General features: G+C 41.6%; 1 protein-coding gene across 12 annotated transcripts in view; it reads right to left on the bottom strand.

The window, feature by feature from the left end:
• NFATC3 (nuclear factor of activated T cells 3) overlaps positions 1–23535 on the bottom strand; it is a 147855-nt gene that overhangs the window by 40787 nt on the left and 83533 nt on the right. For all 12 annotated transcript variants that reach the window (XR_010131356.1, XR_004067628.3, XR_004067629.3 and 9 more), the window contains exons 5-8: positions 21362–21534; positions 13852–13992; positions 6835–6890; positions 5005–5131 (exon numbers count right to left, since the gene is read on the bottom strand). Coding sequence is in view for 8 of the 12 variants with exons in the window: in XM_031002767.3 (XP_030858627.1) it covers positions 5005–5131; positions 6835–6890; positions 13852–13992; positions 21362–21534 (497 nt within the window). In the remaining 4 variants the exon portion in view is untranslated. The remainder of the gene's footprint in view (positions 1–5004; positions 5132–6834; positions 6891–13851; positions 13993–21361; positions 21535–23535) is intronic.

Below are 23535 nucleotides of genomic sequence, written 5' to 3'. Positions count from 1 at the left end.
CGGGCATCCCTGCACTCTTGGCGGGGGGAGAGGGGCGGTAGCAGGAAGAAGCCCCACCATCCTGGGTGCAGCTACAGCCACTCAAACGATGGCTGCTGACCTAGGCATCTCTGCCTAGGAAGAGAGACCCAGGAAGCCCCCCTCCCGCAACAGCTCAGAGATGCTTGCTCCCGGTGTCTGGCCCCTCCCTGCTCCTGGTGCCCATTTCAATCTTGGAGCGAGGTTGAGGCCGAGTCTGGGTGATGTTGCAACCCAGCCGGGTGTGTGTATGCTTGGGGCAGTGCTGACACACCAGACCCCTGCCGCCTCAGCCCCCTCCAGACTTTGGGCACTGATGAGCATGGGAGGGAGGTCAAGGTAGGGCTGAGGGCAGCTCAGCCCTGGTTTGCAGGCGCCCCTTGACAGAAACAACCTGGGCACCATGAACAGCAACAGGAGGCAGACAGGTTCCTGGGCGGAAAGAGGTGGGTTGCCAGTGAAGCCCCACCTTCAGGGTGGAGAAGGCCTGAAGTCTGGGGGCTGGGCTGCCAGTCCCACAGACCAGAGTGCGAACTTACGGTGCTTTTTCCGGGCCCACCCATGGCCACCCCATGGACCAGTCAGCATGCACTTTCTCTCCTCTGAAGCCCATATAAAACCTGGACTCAGCCATACTCAAAAAGAGAAAACAGGACGACCAGCTGTGGAGAGGAGCTACCCACCCCAGGGTCTCCTCTCTGCTGAGGGCTGAGAAGACAACAGGACAACCTGCCTGTGGAGAGGAGCTACCCATTCTAGAGTTTCCTCTCTGCTGAGGGCTGAACACTTGGGACACCCTGGCTGCAGAGAGGAGCTACCCTCTGTGGGTCTTCTCTGAGCTCTTCTATTGCTCAAAAAAAGCTCCTCTTCATCCCGCTCACCCTCCATTTGTCCGTGTACCTCATTCTTCCTGGGCACAGGACAAGAACTCAGTGGGGCAGAAATAGTTGTAATACAAACAGGGTTGAAACAGGCCCCCTGCTCGCTATGTTGGCAGCAACAAGGAGAGAAGAGCTGCGGCCTTCAGGAAGCCCAGACCTAGGAGCTCTCTGAGCCAGGGCTGTGACACCCTCTTTGGGGCTCTGAGGTTCCTGGCATCTCAAGTTTCTAGGAACCACCATGTTCCCCAGTGCCAGCCATGGAAGCTGCCTGCGGTATCCCTGGTCCAGCCGCAGCCTCACAGGGCGCCACCACCCATGCTAGCGCCTAGAGCTGCCAGACCCTCCACAGCCAGCGTGCCTGGCTGTGAGCAGTGGCTGGACCCCACGCTCACTCACTCACACACCCCTTCCCACTCTGCTCACCCTTTGCAGGCATGGGATCCAGGCCAGTTGCACGAGCCGAATGCAGCTTGCCAGGCCAAGTGGCCCCAGAGGGCTGTGGGCAAAGGTGCCACTAGCCACAGGGGTTTTCGGCTGGCAAAGTGACACCTCAAGGATCCCATAACAATATGACTATCTAAAAATTGTATAAGTAAAATTTTAAAAGGAGTTATTTGCCATAAACAAAATAAAATCTCTAAATAAAGTATTCATACAAATTAATGAGACAAACAAAATAACACTAACATAACAGAGATCAGGTCATACAACAAAATACTAAGAAGTTATTACAATTCTGTAAAATTCTCTGTTGATGATGAAAAATTAAAGTGTTCAGTTACAAAACTATATATGGGCTAGTCCCATTTCCATTTTTTTAAAATTTTGTTTATATGTGGATCAAAGGAATCTGGAAGAACAGAATGATAGTCTCAGAATAGAAGAGAATTTGAATGTTTTTGTTGTTGTTGTTTTGTTTTTGTTTTGAGATGGAGTCTTGTTCTGTCACCCAGGCTGGAGTGCAGTGGTGTGATCTCAGCTCACTGCAAGCTCCGCCTCCCGGGTTCACGCCATTCTCCTGCCTCAGCCTCCCCAGCAGCTGGGACTACAGGCTCACGACGCCACGCCCGGCTCATTTTTTTGTATTTTTAGTAGAGACGGGGTTTCACCCCATGTTAGCCAGGATGGTCTTGATCTCCTGACCTCGTGATCCACCCAAAGTGCTGGGATTACAGGCGTGAGCTACAGCGCCTGGCTAAGAATTTGAATGTTTTAATATAGTCTTTCCACCTGTCTTTTTTTTTTTTTTAATTACAGTAATGTACTGACTTTTGTAAAAATTTTATTCAAAATGTCATTTTAGAAAAAAATGAAAAAAGCTAAATGCTACAGAGATAGTAACCAACCAGAACAAGTACTACACAAACATTCCTGTGTGTCTATTCTTCTGTTAGTGTATGCCACCTGATTTGTCATCTATCAACCATAAGGCCAGTGATGAGTTACAGTGCAACCCAATGTTTTCTTTCCATTCCAGAGCTCTACTGATTTCCATTCCCAAATGTAATATCCTCTAGGATTCTGCCTTTTTATTGTCCTCCCAATTCATGGGCTGAAAGGTGGCAAATTCTCCTGGTTTGCCTTTTTTTTTTTTTTTTTTTTTGAGATGGAGTCTCGCTCTGTCGCCCAGGCTGGAGTGCAGTGGCGCGATCTCGGCTCACTGAAAGCTCCGCCTCTCGGGTTCATGCCATTCTCCTGCCTCAGCCTCCCGAGTAGCTGGGACTACAGGCGCCTGCCACAATGCCCGGCTGATTTTTTGTGTTTTTAGTAGAGACAGGGTTTCACCGTGGTCTCAATCTCCTGACCTCATGATCCACCCACCTCGGCCTCCCAAAGTAGCGGGACCACAGGTGTGAGCCACCGCGCCCGGCCCCTGGTTTGCCTTTCAATTACTACCATTATAAGGTAGTAAGTAATCAAACCCCCTAATCTGCTTGACTGATTTTGCTTTTCCTTATTGCAATCTGGAAAGCCCTCTTCTTTCTCATTCAGGTTACAGTCTACAATCCCTCATCTCAACAGTATTTGATAACCTCTTTGGACAGGACGTACCCCATTCTGGAGGAGATGCATACCTTACCACCCACCTTGAAGAATTTGAGTGCTACTTAAGAAAGTTTAACAGCAGGTCAACTTGTTACCAAGGGGTATGAAAAACAAAAAGGGAGGAAAAAGAAAATTAAACCCCTGGGCCAGGCGCGGTGGCTCACACCTGCAATCCCAGCGCTTTGGAAGGCCGAGGCAAGCGGATTGCCTGAGGTCAGGAGTTCGAGACCAGCCTGGCCAACGTGGTGAAACCTCGTCTCTACTAAAAATACAAAAATTAGCCAGGGTACCTGTAATCCCAGCTACTTGGGAGGCTGAGGCAGGAAAATCATATGAACTTGAACCCTGGAGGCGGAGGTTGCAGTGAGCCAAGATCACACCACTGTACTCAAGCCTGCGCAACAGGGTAAGACTCTCTCTCAAAAAAAAAAAAAAAATTAAACCCCTAATTATAGAATTAATTATAATAGTATCTGTAAATTGATGATCAACATCAATGGTGCCCTTCAATCAAGTCTAGAATGCTACTAGGTTTCTGTAGAGAACTTTCTCTCTCTTTACAAAAACTATTTCTGTGTGGTTTTTTGTTTGTTTGTTTGTTTGTTTTTTTGAGACAGAGTCTCGCTCTGTCGCCCAGGCTGGAGTGCAGTGGCGCGATCTTGGCTCACTGCAAGCTCCGCCTCCTGGGTTCACGCCATTCTACTGCCTCAGCCTCCTGAGTAGCTGGGACTACAGGTGCCCGCCACCACGCCCAGCTAATTTTTTGTATTTTTTAGTAGAGACGGGGTTTCACCATGTTAGCCAGGACGGTCTCGATCTCCTGACCTCGTGATCCACCCACCTCGACCTCCCAAAGTGCTGGGATTACAAAGTGTGAGCCACAGCGCCCGGCCAACAAAAACTATTTCAAACATTCTCCATGATTGTCCAACTGTGAAATCACCCAAACTTCCCTCTGCTCACAACAGGACACTTCATGTCATTTTTTGCGGAAAAAACCTAAAGCTATCATATGGAAGCTCCTTAAACTCTCCATTACTAAATCTACAAACTTTTTTCATCTACATCCATCTTAATCCATCTTCTTTATCTTCTTTCCCTTCTGTTCCTTCTCCCCTCTAAGGCCCATTGTAAATCCTATCCCCTCTCATCTGTCCCCAAAACCTGATATTCTTTATCATCACTGATGTTCTGTCTGTATATTCAAAACACTCTTGGTGTTTTAATCACCTTCTTGGACTTATCTCATGTAAATCTCACTCCTCAGAGTCACTAATTTCAGAAAAGATTAAACTGGTTCTTGACACTTTATAAAGAAAAGAAATATGAGGAAAATGATTTTGAAACACAAGTCTGATCATGTTACCTTTCTGTTAAAGTTCATTTCTTTTTTTTTTCTTTTTTTTTTTTTTTTTTTTTGTGACGGAGTTTCGCTCTTGTTTCCCAGGCTGGAGTGCAATGGTGCGATCTTGGCTCACCACAACCTCCACTCCTGGGTTCAAGCAATTCTCCTGCCTCAGCCTCCTGAGTAGCTGGGACGACAGGCATGCACCACCACACCCGGCTAATTCTGTATTTTTAGTAAAGATGAAGTTTTTCCATCCATGTTGGTCAGGCTGGTCTCAAACTCCCAACCTCAGGTGATCCTCCCGCCTCGGCCTCCCAAAGTGCTGGGATTACAGGCATGAGCCACTGCGCCTGGCCACACTGCCTTTTTATGGTGCTAAGGGTACAAGGAGAGTTCATGACCCAGAACCACACACATACTCACAAACACCTGCCCCTCTGTAATGCTGGGAATTTTTGATAAAAACCCTTCTGAAAAAAGACCTTAAACCTACCGTCCATCTTCTAATTTCCTTATAATAAATCATTACAAAATAACAACTGAGACCACATCTAATATTTAAAGTCAACAAAAACTTTAGAGTGGGCATCTGTTGGTGTTTCCATTGTTTATAAGCACTCTACCTTAAACACTGTAATATAGGATTCGTTAAATAACTTTTTATTCATTAGGAAAGAAAGCTCTATAGTAAACCATCATGACTCCTCGTACCTGGTGTATAAGTAAAACGTTGAGACTGGCTTTTTTTCCTCTTGCCATTGCAAAGATAAAAGTGCACCTGCACTGCAGCTGTAACTGCTGGGTTATGATACGGAGGAACTTCAAGGACAATGTGAGCCTAAGGATGGAAAGCAAGATTGTGTTACACTCAGAACTAAAAATGAAATGCACCTGTTAAACACATCACAACTCATGAGTCTTAACTACAAGGCTCCAGCATAGATAATTATGCACATCAGCTAGTCATATACATCATCTGGAGATTTACTAAAGGGATACTTCAGTCTTGAAAGAGATAAGTCCTTTAATCAATAAAAGAGAAATTGCTTTTTACTCACCCAATTGGGTTTCTGGTTGTAGCAGAAGCAAAAAGTCTTACATACTATGTAGTGAGATGTTTTACTCTACTGAATATTACATGTTACTATGTATCTTAACAGTAAATTCATTCTGATTTTTAATTAGGTTTAATGGTTCCCAAGTAGCATTATAGTTTAGATTTCTTATTTTAAATTTTATATTCAAAATGTTCTAAACTGGAGCCAGGTGCGATAGCTCACACCTGTAATCCCAGCACTTTGGGAGGCTGAGGTGGGCGGATCACTTGAGGTCAGGAGTTTGAGACCAGCCTGGCCAACATGTTAAAACCCTATCTCTACTAAAAATACAAATTAGCCAGGCATGATATTGCACGCCTGTAGTCCCAGCTACTCAGGAGTCTGAGGCAGGAGAATCGCTTGAACCCGGGAGGCAGAGGCTGCAGTGAGCCGAGACTACACCACTGCACTCCAGCCTGCACAACAGAGCTAGACTCCATCTAAAAATAAATAAATAAAAATTAAAAAAATAAAATAATCCAAATGTTCTAAACTGGCATTAAACAAAATGTGTATCTATATCAAAAATAATTTTACAAAACCAAGGTGAAAATCTTTAGCCCCAAACCAAATACAATCCTCAACCTAACTGCTCCAGATCTTTGGAAAGCACTGTGGGAAGTGGTATTCCTTAGCCCAGAAAATGCTCTGTCTCCATTCCAACCACCATAACAAGACCAAAACTTTCAATGTAGAATCCTAGAAAGCTTAACTAAATAGCTGAAGAGTTAGAAATAGTGTGTTAAGTACACAATTCCCTAAGGACTTGTCTTGCTCCTATCTTTTACCCACTACATATGTTCTTTCTCTTTTTTATTTCTCCATGAAGGCCTATACATGTTCTTTATTGAATTTGTTTTTATTCCTAAATGAGTTCAGAGAAATTAATGATAATTTCAATAAGAACCTTCTGATGATCTTTCATTTCTAGTATATACAATAAGGAGAAAAGAAGACACTAACTGGTTATCTTTTCTAAACTTTAATTTAATTTACTTTAATACTAGGTAAATATTTTACTTCCAAACCGCTAGAAATTTTACTTTTTTAGACAAGGTCTCACTCTGTCACTCAGGCTGCAGTGCAGTGGCATGATCATGGCTCACTGCAGCCTTGACCTCCCAGGCTCAGGTGATCCTCCCACCTCAGCCTCCCAAGTGGCTGGCACTACAGGCACACCTCACCACGCATGGCTAATTTTTTGTATTTTAGAGACAGGGTTTTACCATGTTGCTCGGGCTTGTCTCAACTCCTGGGCTCAAACAATCCTCCTGCTTCAGACTCCCAAAGTGCTGGGATTATAGGCATGAGCCACCATGCCCAGCCTAATTTTACTTTTTTATTAATCAATATACAAAAGAGTCATCCATACCATAAAGTAGCATTATTCAATTTTCTATTCAGTGTCTTAAATATTTCTTAAGAATTAAGGTAAATTTCTTACCCCTTGACATTTTTCCCTGATTATCTTCCCTTCTACCTCCCACTGAGGTCGTCCATCTATTGAAAGAAAGAGTTTATAGTTAAAAGCAATTCATATCAGAAAGCATACAGACAAAATCTAATGCATGGATAGTATCACAAATTTATTAACAAAGGGGATCTTTTTTCCACTGACTTCCATTATGAAAATAAAATATAAATATGTACAAATGGGGAAAATATAAGGAGAAAGATCTTGGGCTGCCCAGGTTAGCAGATCCCGCTGAGTTCATTCTAACCATCTACCCAAGTGATGTTTAAAAGCCCTCTGAGAGATATCATCTCACACTGGTTAGAATGGCGATCATTAAAAAGTCAGGAAACAACAGGTGCTGGAGAGGATGTGGAGAAATAGGAACACTTTTACACTGTTGGTGGGACTGGAAACTACTTCAACCATTGTGGAAGACAGTGTGGTGATTCCTCAAAGATCTAGAACTAGAAATACCATTTGACCCAGCCATCCCATTGCTGGGTATATACCCAAAGGATTATAAATCATGCTGCTATAAAGACACATGCACACATATGTTTATTGTGGCACTATTCACAACAGCAAAGACTTGGAACCAACCCAAATGTCCATGAATGATAGACTGGATTAAGAAAATGTGGCACGTATACCCCATGGAATACTATGCAGCCATAAAAAATGATGAGTTAATGTCCTTTGTAGGGACATGGATGAAGCTGGAAACCATCATTCTCAGCAAACTATCGCAAGGACAAAAAACCAAACACCGCATGTTCTCACTCATAGGTGGGAATTGAACAATGAGAACACACTTGAGACACAGGAATGGGGAACATCACACACTGGGGCCTGTCGTGGGGTGGGGGAAAGTGGAAGGGATAGCATTAGGAGATATATCTAATGTAAATGACAAGTTAATGGGTGCAGCACACCAACATGGCACATCTACACATATGTAACAAACCTGCAAGTTGTGCCTATGTACCCTAGAACTTAAAGTATAATTTAAAAAAAATAAAAATAAAAAATAAATAAAAGCCCTCTGAGAACACCCCCATCAAGTGGTGGCCAACTTTTGCTTGTACAACTAAAATGACAGGAAACTCACTTCCTCACCAGGTAACTCATTCCCTCTTGGATAATAAATGCTGCTAGAAAGCTCCTCGTGATAAATGAAATGTCTCTTTATGGTATCCAACAACTAGGCTAAACATTATTCCTTGCCGTCACAAAATAAAATCTTGATTGCTTCTCTGTGAGATTGTATTTCAGATGTTGAAAAGTTGTTATATCTGCTTGTGTTTCCTCTCCTACTGGCTAGCATCCCCAGTTCTGTGCCTATTCCTTACATAATATTTTAGACTTCATGGTCTCTGCTTAAACATGCTCCTCCAAATTCACAAGGCCCAGGACTGAATAAGCTAGGTGAGAAATGACCAAGCATGGTACAGAATGACTGAGGCTCTAACCACCGTACATGGAAATGCTGTGTCTTTGTTAATGAAAGCTTTCTTGGGGTGCAGGCGGGGAAGCTTTCTTGGGAGCACCATCTGCTGACTCTCACACTAAGTATGTGACCAAGGGTCTATACATTTCCTACTGCCATGTTCCCATACTGTGCACTTAATGCAGCTGAGTTGGTATTTTTCTCCCAGCCCTTTGGAACATTACTTACTCCCAGCAGGGAGACTTCATTTTGTTGGATCCCTTGACTTGTCAAAATATTTTTTAGATACTGATGGTCCTAAAAAATGTTTCCTAGGCTTTCCAGATTTCTGTCACCTGAAGATTTGGCCAAAACATTTTCTGTCTCTTCATCCTAAGTGAACTACTCATTTGGAGACAGCCTTATCTGCTACTAAAGCTCTCCGACTGATGTACAATTATTCCAAAGCATTCTTTTTGAGTCATGGGCATTCACCCAGTGACTAAGCCACACACAGCTTGCATCACTTCTTCATCTGGTCTGTGAAGTTATCATGAAATATTTCATCAAATGCTTTCCAGGTTGTAACTATCATTTTCCAGTCCAGTAACTAGACAATGGTTACTTCTGCTGCACAAGAGATACTACAGGCAAGTGCTACACCTACTTAAAATTACAGCTCAGTTCAGCAATCATTTGCTGGATCCTTATGTGCCAGACACTTCATGTTACTGAGATAACTGAGACAGGATGCCCTGCCTTCAGCCTGTGGATGAAAGGCAAATGCAAACAGTTGATTATAATAAAATGTGTTGGGTACAATAATTAATAAAGGTACACTCTGAATAAACCAAGAACACAGGGATCAGGGTCTTCAACCTAATCTTGGGGAGGGGTAGTGAGAGAAGGAAGGCTTCCTGGAAGAGCTCTTGAACTGAGACTTAACATGAGACAGAACTCATAATATGAGGAAAGGGTAATTATAGACAGAAGAGACAGCATGAGCAAAGGCAAGATGACAAGAACCCCTAAGATATAGAGACTTAACAAGCAGCTGTGATGCTGTATAAAGTATGAGGCAAGGAGCAGTAAGAAAGTAAGAAAGAGGGTTGGAAAGACTGGCAGCAGATTATGGCCTGAATGCCATAATAAGGAGTCTAGAAAATGAAGGGGATCACTGAAGGTGCTTTTAAAATGGGAGTTACATGTTTACAACTGCAATCTCCTCTAAAACCAGTAACTGCCACCATTTAACATGATTCAACTTCAGTCAAAAGCTCTTAAATTTGAAGCTCTGGGCCAAATAAATGAATTCAATAATACCTATTAATTGTATTCATGCACAGATGAATTTTTACAGTGGAAAGGAAGGGACAGCTCTGAGACACCATCTCTTCCTCCTGCTCCTTATTCACCTAAAATGTGACACCTACAGAAAGACGTTCCTTGATGACTTGATACAAACAGTTCACAATTCAGTCTCTATCACTATACCCTCTTCATACAATTTTATCTGGAATAATCTTGTTCATTTATTTGTTTATAGGTGCTTCCCCCACTACAATGTAAGCTCTATCAGAGCACGCAACCTGAAGGTTGTATTCAACATTATATCCCCAATGCCTAGACTAGTGTCTATATCACATAGCACTGCTACATAAATAATTGATGAATTAATAAATTATGAAACAGAACTGATGTTTTTTGAAGACAGGCAGGGTATGGGTCAGGGTTGAAGGGAAGTTAATTTTAAAGGAGAATAAGACAGCCACATACTTCCAGCTCAAAGAGAAGATGCTGATATTATTAATCAAGTTAAGAAACCCAGAGAGAAAAACTAGTTTGTAAAGTCAGATATGTTTTCATATTTTAAGTATCAGTGAGACATTTATGAAGCAATATCCAGTGGGTATTTTAAATTTCAGGTTAAAGTTTAAGAGAAACATGTTGCTACAGAGAGAGATTTGGGAGCTAATAAAATTTCTCAAAAAGAAGGAAAACAATGAGAAGAAAAATGCGTAGAAAACCTTAGAAAACATCTATATTTAAGAGCCAGAAAAATTCGTATAAAAAAACAAACAAGAATAAAGATGTGTGAGAACCAGATAACAACAAAGCCAAGGGGGAAAAGTGTTAAGAAGGAGAGTAAGTAGCTGGCTGTCAAATTTTTAGGTGATTATGATTTCAATGAAGTGAAAGACAAAAGATTAAAGAGTAGCAGGTAAGGAAATGAAAGCATATGATACTACTTTTTTGAGAGGGTGGATGCTAAGCGATAGAGAAATGAAACAAAAGCTTAAGAGGATGACAGATTTAAGAGAAAGGGAATATTTAGGATGAGAAGACATAAACATAATTAAACTCCAAGAAGAAGGATCCAGTAGAAAAAAATAGAGAAATTATAAAAGAGAGGTGATGGGGGCACCATATAGCCTTTAATACTTAAGTTTTAAAAAGATAAAAGAATGAAAACATTAAAATTTTAATTAAGAAAAAACATAATAAAAAAAGTAAAAAGAAGTTAAATATAGAAATCAGTGAAACAGAAAGGCACACTGAAAGGTTTGATAAAGCCAAGAACTATGGAAAGACTGGTAAAAAATCCAGAAATGGCATAAATAAATAACAGGAATAAAAGAGTGGGGGGATATAACTCCAGATGCAAAAAGAGAATACTGTGAGCTAATTAATGTCAATAGATTTGAAAATGTAGGGGAAAGGAATAAAGTCCTAGAAAAATATATATGACCAGGCGGGCACATAGGCTCACGCCTGTAATCCAAGCACTTTGGGAGGCCAAGACGGGCGGATCACCTGAGATCAGGAGTTCAAGACCAGCCTGGCCAACATGGTGAAACCCCATCTCTATTTAAAAAAATACAAAAATTAGCCAGGCGTGGAGGCAGGTGCCTGTAATCCCAGCTATTTGGGAGACCGAGGCAGGAGAATCACTTGAACCCGGGAGGCAGAGGCTGCAGTGAGCCAAGACCGCACCACGGCATTGCAGCCTGGGAAACAAGAGCGAAACTCCATCCCAAAATTAAAAAAAAAAAAAAAAGAAAAGAAAAGAAAGAAAGAAAAATATGTATGACCAGAACAAACTCAAGAAGAAACAAATTTGACTAGCCCTACAACCACAAATAGAAATATATCACAAGTTAATGGCTCCCCACAAAGACAGTCCCCTGTCCAGAAGGTTTTGGAGGTGAGCTCTGTCACACGTGCAAGGGAACATGAGAGTACTCAACAGATACTGTTAATGAATGGAAAAAGAGGAGGCACTTCCCCCAAATCACTCTGATATCCGGAATATATAAAGAATTCCTTAAGTCACTAAGAAAATGAAAAATGATCCAATGGAGAAAACAGGCAAAGACACAGTTATTGCACAGCAAATGAAATATGAATGGTCCATAACAACCTCAACAGCTATCAGGGAAATTCAAACCCAAATTTCAAAATACCATTTCACCCCTAGTGGATTAAAAAAATTTAAGAATTTTAATATTCTTGCCTATGCCTACCAGGTACAGCAGTGCCAAAAACTGGACAATATCGAAATATCCAGTAAGAGAAAGGATAATAAATTGTGGTACATTCATACAACGAAAAACTTTATAGTAGTGAAAGGTCTTCAGTTACATGGATCAGTCTTAAAACATTAAGACCTCTGAAAATACAATTTTTCAAAGAATACAGGCAATATCGTACAAAGTCCAAAAACAGAAAAAAAAAAAAAAAAGATGTTGAGCATTTAGGTTGTTTCCATTTTTTGGCAATTATAAATAGTTTTATATGGTTGAAAAGCAAGGGTTACAGCCAGGTGCGGTGGCTCACGCCTCTAATTCCAGCACTTTGGGAGGCCGAGACGGGTGGATCACGAGGTCAGGAGTTAGAGACCAGCCTGGCCAATATGGTGAAACCCCATTTCTACTAAAAATCCAAAACTTAGCTGGGCATGGTGGTGGGCGCCTGTAATCCCAGCTACTCGGGAGGCTGAGGCAGGAGAATTGCTTGAACACGGAGGTGGAGGTTGCAGTGAGCTGAGATAGTGCCACTGCACTCCAGCCTGGGTAACAGAGCGGGCTCCGTCTCAAAAAAAAAGAAAAGCAAGGGTCAATTCGGATGATGGTTCCATTTGAGAAGGGGGACCCAGGGGCTTTCAAAGGTAAATGTATTTCTTAAACTTGGTAGTAGGTTTAAGTATTTGTTATATTATATTATTCTTACAAAAATAGTCTTTCATGACTGGCGCGTAGATCCTAGCACTTTTGGGAGGCTGAGGTGGGCAGATCACTTGAGGTCAAGAGTTTAAGAACCAGCCTAGCCAAGGTGGCAAAATCCCGTGTCTACCAAAAATACAAAAATTAGCCAGGTGTGGTGGCGTGTGCCTGTAATCCCAGCTACTCAGGAGGCTGAGGCAGGAGAATCGCTTTAACCTAGGAGGCGGAGGCTGAAGTGAGCCAAGATTGTGCCATTGCACTCCAGCCTAGCCAACAGAACAAGTCACTGTCTCAAAAAAAAAAAGTCTTTCATAAGTTTTAAATGTTTTTAAAACTGAGAGGAAATAACTGAGGTAAAAGTGTTTTAAATATGCACAAGAAGGAATAAAATCAAACACCCTGATAAACACTGAATTCTTCTACTTTAAAAATAATTGAGGTATAATTCACATACTATAAAATCCATCCTTTTAAAGTATACTACTCAGAGGGTTGGGGGATATTCACAGAGCAGTACAACCATCACCACTATCTAATTCCAGAAGATTTCCATCACTCCAAAAGGAAACCCAGTTCCCATTAGCAGTCACTCACTACTGACAACTTCCTCCAACCACTGGTAAGCACTAATCTACTTTTGGTTTCTGGATTGCCTATACTGGACATTTTATACAAATGGAGTCATATACTATGTGTCCTTTTATGCTGGCTTCCTTCACTTAGCCTATTTTCAGGGTTTATCCATGCTGTAGCATGTATGAGTACTTCATTAATTTTTATAACCAAATAATATTCCATTGTATGGATATATCACATTTTGTTTATCCATTCATCAGTTGGTGAGCATTCAGGTTGTTTCCATTTTTTGGCAATTATAAATAAAGTTGCTATAAATATTTGTCTCTAAGTTCATGTACGGACATGTATTTCTAACCCTTTCAAGTATACACTTAGGAGTAGAGTTGCTGGGGGAATTCTACTTTTCAGACATCTTAAATTATTATTATTATATTATTATTTAGAAACAAGGTTTCACTCTGTTGCCCAGGCTGAGGAGTGAAGTGCCACAATCAGAGCTCACTGTAACCTAGAACTTCTGGGCCTAAGTGATCCTCCTGCCTCAGCCTTCTAAGCAGCTGGAACTACAGGCACATGCCACCATGCCCAGCTCCTTAAAGATAATTTAACATTTATATGAAAATTTAATAAATGTTTGGTTTAAAATAAAATCGAGTGCAAAATGACACCCATAGCTTTATGAAAACTACTTTGTAATTTTTGTTACAGAAACATCTAAATAATTTATTTTACCCTTTGCCCCTTAGTTTGAAGTCAATCAACTCATGTATTACTTACCTTGTCCTTTTTCAAGAAAAATGATTTTGGATTCTGGAAGAAAATTAGATCCAGTCACAATCATTTCATGACCTCCATTTACAGAACAACTGTTGATACTGTACTTCTCAATATGAGGAAGTTCTTGAGCAGACCGCTGGGCTGTTTTAAATTTTTTTAAAGAGTTGAGAAAAAACAAAATATTAGTTAAAAATCTTTGATACATAAATGACAAACTCAAGCTACAAAAAGAAAATAAAGAGAAGCAAATTTTGGGATTCATTTAGGCTTTTAAAATTCAAGACAATGGCAACAAAACACACTAAAAGAACTGGGCTGTTTATAAAACAAAATAGATATATTAATATGATTTCTAAGTATATTTATTTAAGAAAGGGTCTCACTCTGTTGCCCAAATTGGAGCACAATGATGTGATCCTAGCTCCCTGCAGCCTCCAGTTCCTGGGCTCAAGTGATGCTCCCATCTCAGTCTCCCAAGTAGCTGGGGTTACAGATGCATGCCACCATGCTCAGCTAATTTTTTTTTTTTAATAGCAACATGGTCTCACTTTGTCGTCCAGCCTGGTCTCAAACTCCTGGCTTCAAACAATCCTCCTGCCTTGGCCTCCCAAAGTGCTGGCATTATAGGCTTGAGCCACCACACCCAGCCAATTATTTTCTTAGACTACAACTATAAAGAAACTAATAAAACTTCATTAATATCTTCAACTTCATACTGACTCCAACACATTTACCTCATCTGCTTTTCTTTTTGCTTAAATGTTTAATATGTTTCTTCTATGCAACTATCTGTTAAAATCTATAAATCTAATTACAAAAAGCATGTAAGTCCAAAGATGTATAATTATATTGCGTGCAATGAAGAGAAGACAAGTTCTAGGAAACTACTACTAGACAAACACCAAGTAAGCCTTTCTTTTTAAGTTCATTTTATTTATTTATTTTTTTTGAGACAGTCTTGCTGTGTCACCCAGGCTGGAGTGCAGTGGTGTGATCTCGGCTCACCGCAACCTCTGCCTCCCAGGTTCAAGTGATTCTCCTGCCTCAGTCTCCTGAGTAGCTGGGATTACAGGCATGTGCCACCATACCCGGCTAATTTTTTTATTTCTGGTAGAGACGGGGTTTCACCATGTTGGTCAGGCTGTTCTCAAACTCCAGACTTCAGGTGATCTGCCCGCCTCAGCCTCCCAAAGTGCTGGGATTACAGGCGTGAGCCACTGCGCCCGGCCTATATTTTTATTTTTTTTAAAGACAGAGACTTGCTCTGTTGCCCAGCTTATTTATTGCCCAGTGTGGCATGATCAGCTCACTGCAGCATCAAACTCCTGGGCTCAAGCAATACTCCCACGTCAGCCTCCCAAGTAGCTGGGACTACAAGCATGTGCCACCGTGCCTAGCCGATTTTTAATATTTTATTTTTGTAGAGATAGGGTCTCACTTTGTTGCCCAGGCTGTTCTCGAACTCCTGGGCTCAAGTGATCCTCCCACATTGGCCTCCCAAAGTGCTGGGATTACAGGTGCGAGCCACTGGGCCCAGATATTTACATTACCAACTTCTATAAACAGTGCTTATGGTGCCACCTTTCTCTGATAATGACTGGTTCCAAGTTGCTACATTTTCTGGAGATTCTATTTCTGGCATTTCTTTCTTTTAATTGCTTGAGTTTCAAACTGTAGATTATACTTCTTTTCATCGTGTAGGTTCTCTAACGGTTGTTTTTGTTTGTTGGATTTCAGAAACGGTCATGCACTGTCACCGAGGATGAAGTGCAATGGCGTGATCACAGCTCTGCAGCCTCAACCTTCTGTGCTCAAGTGATCTTCAGATCTCACCCTCCCTAGAAGCTGGGACTATAGGAATGCATTACCATACAAAACTAAAAAAAATTTTTTTTTTGTAGAGACAGGGTCTTATTATGTTACCCACGCTGGTCTCCAACTCCTGGGCTCAAGCAGTCCTTCTGGACATAAGCAGTACTCCTGCCTAGGCCTCCCAAAGAGTTGGGATTACAGGTGTGAGTCAGCACACCTGACCTCTAATGGTTTTTTCTTGCCAAATACCTAGATACCTAGGTTTCTCTCTGAATTAAAACAAATTTTAAAAGTGTTGATTATATCTCTTCACATTTGGAAAACAGGTCCACTTTTACTCCTAGTATGTGAATGGGAAAACTGGTGGGTTTGAAGATCAGCTGTGTTTTCTTTGGCTAGCAGAGCATTTTAAGGAAATTTAAAATGCAATGCCATTAGGAAAGCATCCATTCCCAGCTCACAACAGCTCTCAAGTACTTAATACCTAGCCACAAAAGTACATAAATTGGGACGCCAGCCCAATTCAAAGAGAGTATTATAATCAATTCTTTCATAGAAGATGCCTATGTGGGCCAGGCGCGGTGGTTCATGCCTGTAATCCCAGCACTTTGGGAGGCTGAGGTGGGCGGATAACGAGGTCAGGAGTTCGAGCCAATGAGCCCAACCTGAACACACTTTTGCTGTTACTTAGAACGTACCTGTAATCACCAACATGGTGAAAACCCGTCTCTACTAAAAATACAAAAATTAGCCAGGTGTGGTGGTGCACGCCTGTAATCCTGGCTACTCTGGAGGCTGAGGTAGAAGAATCACTCGAACCCGGGAGGCGGAGGTTGCAGTGAGCCGAGATCGCGCCACTGCACTCCACCCCTGGGCGAAACAGCGAGACTCCATCTTAAAAAAAAGAAAAGAAAAGAAAAGAAAAAAGATGTATATGCAGCCAGGCGTAGTGGCTCACGCCTGTAATCCCAGCACTTTGGAAGGCAGAGGCAGGTGGATCACCTGAGGTCAGGAATTTGAGACTAGCCTGGCCAACATGGTGAAACCCCAACTTTATTTAAAAATAAAAAAATTAGTCGGGCACAGTGGTGCATGCCTGTAATCTCAGCTATTTGGGAGGCTGAGGCAGGAGAATCTCTTGAACCTGGGAGGCGAAGATTGCAGCTAGCCAAGATCATGCCATTGCACTCCAGCCTGGGCAACAGAGTGAGACTCTGTCTCAAGAAAAAAAAAAAAAAAGATAGGTATGGGATTTAGGATCAGTTATTACTTGGGATGTACCAAGCACCAACCTAGATCTCAGAAAATACTCATGTCTCTACTGTTCTAAATAGGACATGGAGAAGGGTCCGGAAAACAAATACTGATTACAGGTACATTCTAAGTAACAGCAAAGTGTGCTCAGGCTGGGTGCATTGGCTCACACCTATAATCCCAGCACTTTAGGAGACCAAGGCCGGCAGATCATCTGAGGTCAGGAGTTCAAGATCAACCTGGCCAACATGGTGAAACCCCATCTCTATTGAAAAATACAAAAATTAGCCAGGCGTGGTGGTAGGCACCTGTAATCACAGCTACTCGGGAGGCTGAGCTGGGGGAATTGTTCGAACCCAGGAGGCAGAGGTTGCAGTAAGCTGAGATCATGCCACTGTACTCCAGCCTGGGCGACAGAGCAAGACTCCATCTCAAAAAAAAAAGATAAAAATGTGTTCAACAGATGGCATAAACATGCCAAAAAACTACTTGCGTGATGAAAATAATATTTTTGAAGAATATTTAATAACAGAAGAAAACATTTATGATAGTATAAGTGAAAACTGCAAAACAAGATATAAAACTGTATCAGATAAGCCCAATTAAAAAACATTGTGTGTGTATGTGTGTTTACAAAAAGACATACAAATACAATAAAAGAAAATCGAGGCCAGGCGCAGTGGCTTACGCCTGTAATCCCAGCACTTTGGGAGGCTGAGGTGGGCAGATTACTTGAAGTCAGGAGTTCAAGACCACTGTGACCAACATGGTAAAACCCCATCTCTACTAAAAATACAAAAATCAGCTGTGTGTGGTGGCGGGCACCTGTAATCCCAGCTACTTGGGAGGCTGAGGCACAAGAATTACTTGAACCTGGGAGGCAGAGGTTGCAGTCAGCCGAGATTGCGCCACTGCACTCCAGCCTGGACCACACAGGGAGACTCCGTCTCAAAAAAAAAAAAAAAAGAACAGCCAGAAAAGGTTAATACTGACTATATATAAATAGTAATATTACAAAATAATTTAATATTATACTATTCTTTGTACCATTTTGTGCTTTTTTTTTTTTTTTTTTTTTTGAGACAGAATCTCGTTGTTGCCAGGATGAAGTACAATGGCATGATCTCGGCTCACTGCAACCCAGCCTCCCAGGTTCAAGTGATTCCTTTGCCTCAACCTCCCAAGTAGCTGGGACTACAGGCACACGCCACCACGCCCATCTAATTTTTGTATTTTTAGTAGAGATGGGGTTTCATCGTGTTGGCCAGGATGGTGTCGATCTCTTGACGTCGTAATCTGCCCACCTCGGCCTCTCAAAGTGCTGGGATTACAGGCGTGAGCCACCATGCCCAGCCCCATTTTGCATTTTCTATATTCTCAATAATCACGTTATTTTTATTTTTTATTATTTATTTTTGAGATGGAGTCTCACTCTGTCGCCCAGGCTGGAGTGCAGTGGTGCTCCTAGAATTTCTCTACATCCCACCTTTCTCCCCACTCCATCCATTTCCTTTCTTTCTTTTGAGATGGAGTTTCGCTCGTTGCCCAGTCTGGAGTGCAATGGCGTGATCTCGGCTCACTGCAACCTCCGCCTCCTGGGTTCAAGCGGTTCTCCTGCCTCAGCCTCTGGAGTAGCTGGGATTACAGGCACGTGCCACCATGCCCAGCTAATTTTTGTATTTTTCGCAGAGACAGGGTTTCACCATGTTGGCCAGGCTGGTCTCAAACTCCTGACCTCAGGTGATCCACCTGCCTTGGCCTCCCAAAGTGCTGGGATTACAGTCATGAGCCACGGCGCCTGGCCAATTTTATTTTTAAAAAAAGAAAAAAAATTAAGAATCATTTTAACGTAACTTCATCTCAAACACTCAAACTACTCTATGAACTTAAATTATTTAAATTACTTTGCCAGCCGAGCATGGTGGCTCACGCCTGTAATCCCAGCACTTTGAGAGGCCAAGGTGGGCAGATCACTTAAGTCCAGGAGTTCAAGATCAACCTGGGCAACATGGGGAAAAAATGCAAAAATCAGTCAGTTGTGGTGGCTTGTGCCTGTAGTCCCAGCTACTTGAGAGGCTGGGATGGGAGGATTGCTTAAGCGTGGGAGGCAGAGGCTGCAGTGAACCAAGATCATGTCATTGCGCTCCAGCCTGGGCAAAAGAGTGAGACCCTGCTCAAGTAAATGAATTAATAACTTTACTTTAAAATAGAGTGATCTATGCTTACATGGGCATAGAACCCTCTGGCAGGATAATTAAGAAGCTGGCAATGGTAGCTGTTTCTAAGCAAGAGAACTGGTTGACTTGGAAATTTATCTTGTACTCTATATTTCTGAATTTTGTAGCATATACCTATATTACCCATTAAAAAGTTAATATAGGCTGAATGTGGTAGCTCATGCCTATAATCCCAGAACTTTGGGAGGCTGAGACAGGAGGATCACTTGTGCCCAGCAGTTCGAGACCAGCTTGAGAAACACAGTGAGACCCTATCTATACAAAGAATATATTTTTTTAATTTTAAAAATACAAAAATTAGTTCTACAACTAATTCACCACAGATTTACTCAGTGATTCCCAGAGTCAACTGGCAAATGATAAAGTATCACTCCAATTCAGCAAACAGCAAAAGAAGGCATGAAAGATTTTATAGCAGATGTGGCCCCAAATTAAGAATACAGGGCTGGGTGCGGTGGCTCACGCCTGTAATCTCAGCACTTTGGGAGGGCAAGGTGGGCAGATCACGAGGTCAGGAGTTCGAGACTAGCCTGGTGAATATGGTGAAACCCCGTCTCTACTAAAAATACAAAAATTAGCTGGGTGTGATGGCACACGCCTATAATCTCAGCTACTCAGGAGGCTGAGGCAGGAGAATCACTTGAACATGGGAGGTGGAGGTTGCAGTGAGCCGAGATCGTGCCATTGCACTCGAGCCTGGATGAAAGAGGGAGGCTCCGTCTAAAAAATAATAATAATAATAATAATAATAATAATAATAATAATAATAATAAAAGAATACAAGCTGGGTGCAGTGGCTCACACCTGTAATCCCAGCACTTTGGGAGGCTGAGGTGGGCAGATCACTTCAAGTCAGAAGTTCGAGACCAGCATGGCCAACATGGTGAAACCTCGTCTCTACTAAAAATACAAAAATTAGCCAGGTATGGTGGCATGCCCCTGTAGCCCCAGCTACTCAGGAGGCTGAGGCAGGAGAAAATCGCTTAAACCCTGGAGGTGGAGGATGCAGTGAGTTGAGATTGCGCCACCACATTCCAGCCTGGGCAAGAGAGTGAGACTCCGTCTCGAAAAACACCCAACTCCCTCACCCGAAAAAAAGAATACATGTGTTTGGCCGGGCGCAGTGGCTCACGCCTGTAATCCCTGCACTTGGGAGGCCAACGCGGGTGGATCACCTGAGGTCAGGATTTCGAGGCCAGCCTGGCCAACATGACGAAACCCTGTCTCTACTAAAAATACAAAAACTTAGCCAGATATGGTGGCGGGTGCCTGTAATCCCAGCTACTTGGGAGGCTGAGGCAGGAGAATCGTTTGAACCTAGGAGGTGGAGGTTGCAGTGAGCCAAGATCACACCACTGCACTCCAACCTGGGCGAGAAGAGTAAATCTCCGTCTCAAAAAAAAAAAAAAAAAAGAACACATACGGTTAACAGATATACAACATTATATAATCAACAGAGTATAAGAAAACCTGTTTTCTAGGCAGCACAGCTCTATCACCAAAAAGCAAATAACCTTGAATGAGTACTAGAGATACTTGTGCCTCTGTTTTCTCCTATGCAAATAAAACATGGAATCAGAATATTCTAAATTATGTCCTAAAGATCAAGTATTAGTCTCAATATTTCAAGTCATACCAGCTAACCTGCCCAAGATCCACAGTTCCCCAGGAGGAGTACATGTCAGGCTGCAGGGTCTTTTCTTGTATCTTGGTTTTGTATGTTAAGAAAAAACATTCACTATCTCAATCAGATGTTGTAAATAATTTGAACAAAAGCTCTGTTAAGTCTTATTTAGCTAAAGTATCAGCTTACAGAAGTAAGTACCTCCTAGCATGAAGGCTGACATTTTAATGAAATAAAGACCAAGTGATACTTAAAAGCATCTGAATCATAGCTTCATGATTTGGTCCTCAGATGGCATCAGGCCCCCCATTCTCATTTACAGACAAGAAAACTGTGGTCAAGAGAGTTTGTCTGTAGTTCACAGAGCTACCTAGTCAAACTATCATGAGAAACCATTTTCTAATTCCAAGATCAGTACTCTTCCACCCAAACATGTTAGCTCATTTCCACATGAGAAAATCAAACCAGCAACCCAGATTGTATGCCTCAGTTTGCACTTCAGACGCATACATTAAATTATAAGTAAAACAGAAAATAAGCTATTATACACAAGATCTTAAAACATCATCACAAGCTCACTTACAGCACTCAACGGGTATAGAGGCTATCTGCAGAGAAAGGACTTTTCCACTGGGCTGTGGGATGTGTACACGAAACACAAGTCGTACTCTAGTATTCTTTCTGCCAATATCAGTTTCTCCTTTTCGAAGTTCTATATCTGAATTGCGGAGTTTCAAAATACCTGCACAATCAATACTAAAGAGAAAAATACAAAAATTTGTTTATTGATAATCATGGTTATAAACAACTCAACTACATAGAAATTGTTAATTTGTCAGAAAAAAACTACCCAAAATTAGGTCAAAAAAGAAAGATATGTATGATTGCTATTCTCTGCTAAACTGAAGTTTAGGCATAAAAAATATTTTTGTATGATAAAAGTGCAAAACTTAGTAGATTGTCTGCAAAGTTAATAATTCCTCTTCATTCCAGTACTTGCGTGACTTTCCTCCTGCCATTAAGACGTAGAGTATCTGTGCCTGCTCTCCTTGAGAACTGGCCTATGACTTGCTTTGACAAATGGAGTGTGGCCAAGTGACAATATGCAAGTTATGAGCCTAGCACTGAAGAAGGCTGGTAACTTCCACTTTTGCTATTTTGGAGTCCTGAGTAAGAAGTCCAACTAGCATGGTGCAGAGAAAGGCCCAGACAATCCCTAACCACTCCAGCCACCCAGCCACCCTAGCCATTTTGGATGTTCAACCCTAGCTGAGCTCCCACTTAATCCAGGTACTTAAGTGACCCCAGCTGACACCATGTGAATGGACCAGTTGAGCTCAGTCAACCCAAAGAATCATGCAAAATAATAGAGTGATAACTATAAGCCATTAAATTTTTGGAGTGTTAGAACCAGACAGCTGAAATAAAGTAAAGACTCTTTAATTCTACACATGTAACTACGTCAGAACAACAAATAATTTATCAACAGCATATTTAGACTTTTATAGTGATGTATTTATTAATAAAAACAATCTATCAGGCTAAAATTCTTGAATTTCTAAGGAATGCACATGTAAGATGAAGGTTCTGCATTTAAGGTATAACGTTTCATCATCTGCTAACTTTATTACTAAGTATGACTGTTTAACACACTATCGTGGCAGGAAACAACAGAAGCTACAAAATACCTTTGTTATTCACATATTGGAAGAATAAAGCAAATGGATAACTAATTATGATCAAATATACTAGTTAACCTTGCTAACAAGGCATTCGTTGTTATCTGTCCTCTTACTGGATCTATCAACAGTTCCAACCCTAATGCTTATTGCACAGAGGCTGCAGAAGTCACTTTGAAGGACAATATATTACAGAACTAGGATAGCAAAACAAGAACCGGCCGGGTGCAGTAACTCATGCCTGTAATCCCAGCACTTTCGGAGGCCAAGGTGAGTGGATCACCTGAGGTCAGTATTTCGAGACCAGCCTAGCCAACACAGTGAAACCCTGTCTCTGCTAAAATACAAAAATTAGCCAGGCATGGTGGCGTGTGCCTGTAGTCTCAGCTACTTGGGAGGCTGAGGCAGGAAAACTGCTTGAGCCCAGGAGGCAGAGGTTGCAATGAGCTGAGATCACGCCACTGCACTCCAGCCTGGGCAACAGAGCAAGACTCCATCTCCACCAAAAAAAAAAAAAAAAAGAAAAAGAAAAAAAAAAAGAGACAACCAATAAAACAGAAGGCAGAATCCCAAAAGGAATTAAGCCACTCAAAATTTTTCATCTTCAGAAAGACACAGGAGAAGAATTTTTTTAAATGCAACAATTTTGAAAACTAAAAAAGCATTTGCCATTTATAGATAACAAATTATATAACTGATACTGAACAACTGCACTTTAGCTCAAAGCAGTATTATCAAGTTATATCAAATTAGTGATTATTCATGTTAACATGCCAACATGGGTCTTCAGGGGAAATAGCAGAGATCATCTGTGTTATTAAGTACTGAGCAAAGGCATACTAGCAGCAAACTAAGTTCCTAATAGATGTGAAATAACAGTACCAGAAAGTACATCTGAAAACTCTTAAATGCAAAAAAACAAAAAAGCAAGCAAAATAAAACAAGAAAAAAACTCTTATGTAGCGGTGAAAATAAGTATTAAATTATCTTTAAAACTACATTTATTTATTTTTTTAAATTTCTTTTTAAATTTTTTTGAGACTGAGTCTTGCTCTGTCGCCAGGGTGGAGTGCAGTGG

The sequence above is a fragment of the Gorilla gorilla genome, chromosome 18, assembly GCF_029281585.2.
Source record: "Gorilla gorilla gorilla isolate KB3781 chromosome 18, NHGRI_mGorGor1-v2.1_pri, whole genome shotgun sequence".
In the NCBI taxonomy this organism is placed as follows: Eukaryota; Metazoa; Chordata; class Mammalia; order Primates; family Hominidae; genus Gorilla; species Gorilla gorilla.
Note: the sequence above shows the minus strand (reverse complement) of the source record. Positions and strands in the feature narration are given on the sequence as shown.